The sequence below is a fragment of the Bombus bifarius genome, unplaced genomic scaffold (assembly GCF_011952205.1).
Source record: "Bombus bifarius isolate JDL3187 unplaced genomic scaffold, Bbif_JDL3187 scf7180000007991, whole genome shotgun sequence".
Classification (NCBI taxonomy): Eukaryota; Metazoa; Arthropoda; class Insecta; order Hymenoptera; family Apidae; genus Bombus; species Bombus bifarius.
The window spans coordinates 216,195-224,609 of record NW_022884372.1 but is presented as its reverse complement, the minus strand read 5'-3'; the positions used below and the strand labels follow the sequence as shown (position 1 = coordinate 224,609).

The window sequence follows — 8,415 nt, the reverse complement described above, 5'->3', positions numbered from 1 at the left end:
TGTCAATTGTTAAATTAAAGATTAAAATATTTCATTTACGTGATGTTTGTAAACCAAGCGCCTAATTATAGGAATTAATGAACCATTGCCAATGGATGGAAATGTAGTAACAAAAAACCCTAAATATCTTACGTCACTATATCATGAAAAATTGCCTTAAGTTTTGACAAATTTTTGAAATGGAAATCGATGAAGGAGACTTTTGTAATTTGTTAGATCGAGGTTAGTTACGTTCTAGCGGGATGTACTAGAATATTGATAGTGCATATGCATTTAAAAACTATTTTATGGTATTTTGTTGTTAACGTATCCCCTTATATGTGGTTCTTATATATTATTTCGTATGAGAACACTTCGTAGTAAAAAACCTTCGATTATAATGTAGGAGGTTAATTGTAGATGGAATTAAACGGTAAATAAATGTTAAAAGACATAATATCTAAGTTTAATACGAATTTAATTGATTTAGAGAATAAATAATACGTTACGATGAGTAATAGAGAAAAAGGTGATTTACGACCAGAACAATGTATAAAATCGAAAGACGAAAGAGAGAGGAAACAATCAATGTCTTCACAGAGTGATGATTCTGATTCTAAGAAAAAAAGACGTAACACGTGCAGTAAGGACAAAAGGAAAAAGTCAAAGCATAGGAGTAGTTCTAGCAGCTCCAGTTCATCTAGTGTTTCCAGTCACGAGGTTAAGCACCAAAATGATAGGGAAAAGAGAAGCGACAAGTGGGATAAAAGATATGAAAATGGTGTTAGACCATATCGACAGAATCCAAGGGAAGGCAGAGGATATTATAAAGGGCGGAGTGGATATTTGGATAATCGTAAACGTACTTTTGGATATCGACCTTATAAACATTCTGGATTTTATGATAGAAATAGACACAATAATTTGCAATATAATAGGTATAATAATGAAAGGAGAGGTAACAGATTCTTAAATCATAACAGTCGAAGACCACCTTATGATAGGTCTAGAAGTAGAAGCACTATGGATCATGATCATCAAAGAAACATAAAGGAGTCTAGTGAACAATCTAGGGAGAGTGAATCGAAGGAAAGACATGTAAAACAAACTAGTGCTGAAAAAGCAGAGTCAAAAAGGAAAGATACAGATGAGACTCATATAAAGGAAAAAGAAAAGAAAAGAGATGAAGACATACAAGATAAAGCTGACCATATTCGCAAGAAATCAAAGAGGAAAAGATCTTTGTCATCCTCAAGTTCCTCAAGCATTAGCAGTAGTACTGACAGTACTAGCAGCAGTTCTAGTAGTAACAGTAGCAGCAGTAGTTGTAGTAGTAGCAGTACAGATACTTCTGAGAATGAGAAAAAACGCAAAAAAGCAAGAAGAAAAACTAAAAAACTAAAGAAGGCTATGAAAAAGCGTAGGAAGAAGAAAAGGATGAAGAAAAAATTGAAGAAGAAATTGAAAAAATCTAAGAAAAAAACACGAAATACTGACAAACCCAAAGAAAGTGTTTCTAAAGATAATTCACAAGAAGTATCTGAAAAGTCAAAAGCAATGGCACCAATGACAAAAGAGGAATGGGAAAAAAAGCAGAGTGTAATACGTAGAGTTTATGATGAAGAAACTGGAAGATACAGGTATTCTTAATAAAAAATGCAAATATATTAACAGTGTGTAAATAAAAAATATATATTTATATGTAAGTTAATGCTTTCACAGGTTAATTAAAGGTGATGGAGAAGTCTTAGAAGAACTAGTAAGTAGGGAGCGTCATAAAGAGATAAACAAGCAAGCAACTAAAGGCGATGGAGAGTACTTCCAAGCACGCTTGAAAGCCAGTGTTTTATGAACTATTTTTCTATGTATGCTAAAAAAATACCCTTATATAATAATTACTTTATTGTCAGTGTTAAAGTCCTATATGACAATATGTTTTGTAATGTCTCAGAGAAAATACTTATACGTTGTACATCAATGAAACCTGTTTCGAGTGTGATTTTAATTATATTACATGCACACAACGTTTTATCTAGAACGTTAACGACCAAATGTTAAAATATAATCAGCAACGAATATAATTTAGATTCTAAGCCAGTTTTATATAGTTATATTTTTTTCACACTATGACAATTTGTGTTCATTATCATGTATGAAATAAAAAAAATCACACCTTTGAATACGTTATAAAGACACTAAACATAATGTAATAATATGTATGAAGACAATTTGTAATTATTCATTATTTCGATGAACCACTTACATTATTTTCATAAATAAATAATTAATTAATAATTGGTAAATCACTTTCAAGATATAAATTTTATTTTCTTATATGAATAATTTTCCTGTTTCGTATATACAAGTTATATTACACATCTGTTAAATTTATATAACCTTCCGATATTTTTTTTTAATTATCGAAATATAAAGATTACTTTTTTTCTATGGATATCAGGATAACTGATAAGTGATTAATGTAAAGATAACATTATTATAAAGCATTTAAAAAAGTTTCGTTTTATATATATTAAATGCTTAATACAAATTCTTATTGAGTACAATTAGTAGTGAAAAAATACAATTTCATATACTATATATGAAAGTCAATAGAGCTGAACAAGAAGGCTTGTATGACCATCTCGATACAAAAGATCATCTGCGATTATTGCTCGACATAATGGGCACGAATATTCTTGATTCAACCAAGTTAAAACACATGTTTCACAAAAAATATGCTTACATTGCAATCTCACGGGCATTGAATATTGATCGTGACAAATTGCACAAATTCCACCGGATGCTATTAATTGCTCTTTCGATGGCGATACTCCTAAATTCTGTAATTCAGTTAATTATTAATTTTGTTTCATAAATTTATATTCTTTTATTTACTAGAAAGTATAAAACATACCACATTTTGAAATAGCTTCCAAATAGCAGTTTGAAATAATTTTATACATGAAAATAAATCAGTTCCTTTGCTTACTATATACAATAAAGAAAGTAATACTCCAAAGATCTTTTCTGAACCTTGATAACTTTCAAAAAAATAATATAACCATGGTTGAATAGGTGCAACACATCGGGAAAGTTGAGATGATGCCTCCACCATAACAAAATATTTTCCCTAAAATAACATTGTCATTTGATTTCCTAATTAACTAATAATATTTAATAACCATAGTAGAACTTACCCTTTTTCGAAGAGCCAAAAGTTTTGAAGGCAAACATGTTAAAAAAACTTTAAAAATAATAGTAATCAATTTCAAAACAAGATCTTTTATTAAAACTGACCACAGTAATTCCCAAATGCTAAGAGATTGTGTATATGAAGAAAATAGATATGTATCATATTCAAAATGAATAAAAACTATACATCCAATAATATAACACGTAATAACTAAGAGTGATAGCCAACTTTTATTGTTTTGTTTTGCAATTTCACGTTTTACAACGTTATTAGTATAATTAAATACAACAACTAATACTATAAAGTTTAATATATTGGCTCTGTGATCATACAGGCCTTTGGCAAAAAGAATAAGAACAAAAGGAATATATCTTTTAAGTCCTTTAAAGAATGCACGTGTTCGTGGACTAATTCGTACTGCCTCTGCTGTAGCGTCTTCTATATCATTGTTATTATTATTGTTATTATGATTAATAACATTATTACTATTATTATTTTGGCTTTCACCCACAACTTCATTAGCAGCCTCACGGATATTATTTAAAAAATTGTCTGTTGCAGTTGTTTGATGATGATGATGATTATCATGAACTGAAACATCATTCATTGATTGATCTTCAACATCAATGATATAATTATCAGATGAAAGAGGTACAGGCTCTGTAGGAGTTTGAACTCTTTGAATGTTCAATAATGTGCTTAATGAAATGCCTGGTTGCTGCAAGTATAAATAATTAAATTAATATTATGTTTGTATAAAAATTTGTAAGATACATATTAAAAATATATTTGTAATACATTTTCTATAAGGGGCCTAATTTCATCTATAGTAGAAGATATATTATTTGAAAATATTCTAGAATGTTCCATTGTTGTGTTTCTGAAATTTAAATCTTTTATGCAAATAGATGGTATAGATTGACGTAAATACAAAAATTATTATCAACATGTACAGCACGAAAAATATATACATACAGTATAGAACCTTTTCATTACGCTTTCTTTAGGAAGCATCGATTAACGTCAAAATAAATTATCTTAAGTCCTTAGAAATATAATTATATGATTAGTATTAACACATTTGATAAACTGCAGAGTAGAAGAAAAGGCATTTTTGTATACTAAAAATCTAATATTAGGACGTATAACCACAAAAAGGAACCGACATACTAGAAATTTGTATCAAATTCATTTCATAATTGAATATTTAATTTGAAACTCATTACAAAACATTAACTTTTATACTTTTTATTACTGTACTTTCATAGATAATTTTAAAAGTTTGATTCATAATTTTTGACGTAGAAAGATATCGAATTGCGCCATTTTCTTTAAGATTATTCTTAACCGATACGTATGTACCATCAGAGCTACGAATATACACACGTATAAGCGCTAAGTTTAAAATTATAACTTGTTAATTAATTCGTTCAATAAGTACTTCATGCATAAGTATAAAATATATGTGGGTAACTTTGTTAAGTTTCATATTATCTGCTTTCCATCATTTACTATAAATTAAAGTAAATTTCAGGTTTGTGGTGGTTCAATGATTAAACAAAAATTTCTGTAGATTTGAAATATTTTAAATAATTAATAATAGGATATACTATATTAAAGTTTGATAAAAATTCACATAATTTATGTATAATATAATAATTTACACACACATACATTATGTTTAATACTGTATATCAGAAATATTGTTGATTTAATATTGTTGACAAAAATTTAAGAAACTTTATTTTCGAATATTTTTTGTATGCTTCCCTCGTTTACGTTTTCCTCTTGCCCCTTGGATAGAATTTAAATAAGAATAAGTGCATTTGGATGTTGGTTGTTCAACCGAAGCATTAACAGCTCTTGTCCAAATGATCGATGCAACTGCACCCAAAGCTCGCGACATGCACAGTAATATTTGATTGAATTCCATGTCTTTCAGCCCATAGAACTTACACAATAAATGTAGAATAAATTACAATTATAGTATAAATAGGTGAAAATTAAAATAAAATTGTTATTATACTTGAAAAATAGGTGCAGCAATTGCATTTTGTTCGGGATAAATATTTTTTCCTTTTGCAGATTTCATCATTGTAGAAAGAATTTTAGTGATGGTTTGTGACAACTGGAGATAAGAATACAACTATCAAATTTTTGCTTAATAACTCGGAGAGGTAAAAGAAGTTAAATTAAAAAAATACAAGTTTGAGTAAGGAGTTCATAGACTTAAATCCTACATATTCGAGAAGAACTATGAATAAAACTAAAGATACTCAATACGTATACATTACACATGTATACCTTTATACCAGAATCATTTGGTAAATGTTCTCTTGCATAATTTTCCAATACGGTGTATTTCGGATCGCAAATCTCTGCTTCTTTGTAACCAGTTAATTTATCCCTTTGAATTACACTGGTTATATAGTTCCTTAACTTTTCTTCCTTCGATTCTTGGCCAAGAAGGCGCTGTATTTTTGTTTGGAATTCCATATACTAGTTCATTAAGGTAATAATTATTCACGAGTAGTTATATGTTTTATATCGATAATAATTCTTATAATTATTGTAGAAATTATTCAATTAATCGAAATCGAAAACGTCATTACTTCTGAAATTGTGCCGCTTTTAGGTTCCTCGGTATATGCTAAGGCTCCTGCTGCAAGAGCCTGGTTGACGTATGATTGAGAAGCACCGAGTATTTCTGTAACATGAACGCCAGGTATTCCGCCATTTTCATCTCTATAAAAGTATTTTGTGATATAAATTCTATAAATGAAAGGGTGTATATAGCGATAAAAAGAAATTTTTTAAATTCTAGTTTAAGTAGTTTATGAAACATTTCTGTAATACGAACGCCAACATTTCTGTCATTTTCATTCTATAAAAGTACCTTGTAATATAGATTTTATAAATCAACAATCGCATTTTTTAAAAATGCGCGCAATCGTACTTCTAGAAAATCGCGAGGAAAGAAGCTTTTAAAATCTTGATTTGTAACATTTTTTTAAATTATTTCTTGTATATAAGGATATGCAATTTACTTACGCGTTCAGAACAATGTATAATCGAAGGAAGTCCATCAACGATTTCTTATGGTTTTTCGAAATGTCAAATGCGTTACATAAACATTCTGATAAAAATTGTATCCAATCGCCGTTCTCTTCTTCCAAGTTCTTCAATTCGCCTTTAGCGATTAGACCGACTATTGCCGGTAGCGTTGCTAGTAACTCCATACTATCTTCATACATGTACTTGAAGCATAAATAATAAACCTCATAATGGAAATTTCAACTTTCAACAAATTCAATCAAATATTTTAATCCGACTTCGTTACTCAAATTATACTTTTATACTTTGTCGTTTCCTAGCTTTAAAGCATATCCCATTTAATTCTTTTCTTAACTCGTTACATAGGAAGGAAGGTAATGCAAGGACAATTAGTTGTTAATTCTAATTACAAAAGCGTAATTATATAATATTCATAGTATCTGGTGTACACTAAAGGGCCCGTCTTTAAATTTAAGTCTACTATAAAAACATTATCAGTTAGATATTAAAACTCACTTCCCAATGAGTATAACTCAAGGCGCCATTTTTTAAAGCTTCATTCATGTGATTGCGAGAATCAAAAACGGTAAGAGCCACTGACAGCTTTCCAAGAGGAGACGTTGTTTTTGGTAACGTTTGAAGAACGGAACCAACGATTCCACCACCTGGTCCTGACCACCAATCTTTCTTCTTTTGACGTCGTGCAGACCAATCAGCGATTAGCGATGCTGTTTGTTCTTGCGTTGGAACATCCCCGGTTAAAAGCAACCAAAATACAGATTCCGCACTTGGTGACTTTCCTTCTCGAGGTAACAGTGTAACAACTTCCGGTATCGTTAGTCCCCTATATTTAATCTGCACAAAATGAAATTTTTCACTTTTAATTCTGTATTAAAAGTTATTAATTTCGTTTAGAAAGAAATGTGTTATAGTATAAAAACGTCACCCCATATTTTGGATCAATCTCAGAAGTTTCTCTAACCATAGTGTTCACTCCGTTTAATCCTTGATAAATATTTTCCACGGTGATCTGACTGATCACCGACGATCCATGTTCTTGTCGGATATTTCTCAATATATCATAGTGTATGGGAATCTTTTCGCACAAAGCCTCCTTCAAGTTTACGCTTGTACTAGGAACACCTCTCGTTGTACTCACCTTAACATTTAATTCATTTTTTTCATATCCTTGCAAAAGTATAATATGTTCTTGCAATAATGGTAAAAAATATATAATTGTTTTTTTCCTTTCTGTTCTTTTAGAATAACGGTTAACAAATTTATTTGTCAAGTGGCATAAAACAAATCAAACAAAGACAAATCTTTCTCTATGCGGAGAAGGAACTTTAAGATAATTTATTACCAGTAAAGAGATATTTTTATATAATCGAAAGCATAAATGATATCATATTTGCTTTCTATTTATAGATCTTCAAGTTATCAATATTGCGGATAGCGATAAAAATTTTGAAAAGCAAATTGGCTGCGAGTAACCTCGTACATCGGTAAATCAATTCCAACCGTCAATACGTGTCGTTGTCCGTGGAAATTAATGTCGCTGTAATTCTTCATATTTTTTAGAATCACCGTTCGCATGAGGAATCGGAGTCCTCTCCAAGGCTGAAGCATCTTTCCCAAATTCGTCTTCTAAGATTCTCAAACGTAAATTTTCATCATTTTTATAATGAAAGATTATTAGAACGTTAAGAGGAGACTGATCAACCACATTATATGTTTACTGTTATTTAGTCTTAGCCTAACGTAAATTTATTTCTGCAAAATATAGTGTGAAATTTAGTCATTGCTTCGTTCCAAATTAAAAAAACAGAGATCGAACTACAATGGTATTTTTTGTTGCAATATTTAGGCGGTGATGCTCTTTTGTTTACTTCTTGTTTGCTGCGCGTTTGCTATCATGAAGTTTTATGTCCATATGTAGATATTATTCTGCCTTTGAAAACGCAAAACGTTGAACATTAATCATTGATACCTATTGTTGGTAACAGCTTTTAATGATACTTAGAGGAGTATTTTTAATTATCAGTATTTCCTTTTTTTTTTTGTCGATATTAAAGTTATATATTTGCAGTGTAATTTTCTGGAATTTAACAAAACGCAAATCAGGAGATGAATGAAAAGATCAAAACGTGTTTTATTTTTGTTTTAGTTTCTTTTTTTATTGCATTACT

General features: G+C 29.8%; 3 protein-coding genes across 7 annotated transcripts; 1 reads left to right on the top strand and 2 right to left on the bottom strand.

Moving 5' to 3' along the window:
* Positions 1-51: 51 nt before the first annotated feature.
* Positions 52-2,077, top strand: LOC117205494 (ADP-ribosylation factor-like protein 6-interacting protein 4). Its single transcript, XM_033443944.1, has 2 exons — positions 52-1,619; positions 1,702-2,077. Exons 1-2 carry the CDS (start codon positions 490-492, stop codon positions 1,829-1,831), a joined length of 1,260 nt encoding a protein of 419 aa, XP_033299835.1. The 5' UTR covers positions 52-489; the 3' UTR covers positions 1,832-2,077.
* Positions 2,078-2,470: 393 nt separating this feature from the next.
* LOC117205495 (RING finger and transmembrane domain-containing protein 2) lies at positions 2,471-4,538 on the bottom strand. 4 transcript variants are annotated; one of them, XM_033443948.1, is made up of 5 exons: positions 4,148-4,538; positions 3,971-4,065; positions 3,177-3,890; positions 2,894-3,109; positions 2,471-2,819 (listed from the first exon to the last, which is right to left on the bottom strand). In XM_033443948.1, the coding sequence occupies exons 2-5, from the start codon at positions 4,040-4,042 to the stop codon at positions 2,586-2,588; spliced, it is 1,236 nt and encodes a 411-aa protein (XP_033299839.1). In that variant the 5' UTR covers positions 4,043-4,065; positions 4,148-4,538; the 3' UTR covers positions 2,471-2,585. The 4 variants fall into 4 exon arrangements, with proteins under 4 accessions (XP_033299839.1, XP_033299838.1, XP_033299836.1 ...); XM_033443947.1 differs by having other exon boundaries at positions 3,971-4,052; positions 4,148-4,533; XM_033443945.1 differs by having other exon boundaries at positions 3,971-4,533.
* A 248-nt stretch (positions 4,539-4,786) lies between these two features.
* On the bottom strand, positions 4,787-8,267 carry LOC117205515 (citrate synthase, mitochondrial-like). Of its 2 annotated transcripts, none has more exons than XM_033443979.1 (8): positions 7,748-8,267; positions 7,173-7,385; positions 6,743-7,081; positions 6,224-6,429; positions 5,785-5,917; positions 5,477-5,671; positions 5,199-5,300; positions 4,787-5,123 (listed from the first exon to the last, which is right to left on the bottom strand). In XM_033443979.1, exons 1-8 carry the CDS (start codon positions 7,853-7,855, stop codon positions 4,914-4,916), a joined length of 1,506 nt encoding a protein of 501 aa, XP_033299870.1. In that variant the 5' UTR covers positions 7,856-8,267; the 3' UTR covers positions 4,787-4,913. The 2 variants fall into 2 exon arrangements, with proteins under 2 accessions (XP_033299870.1, XP_033299871.1); XM_033443980.1 differs by having other exon boundaries at positions 7,728-7,850.
* Positions 8,268-8,415: the final 148 nt, after the last annotated feature.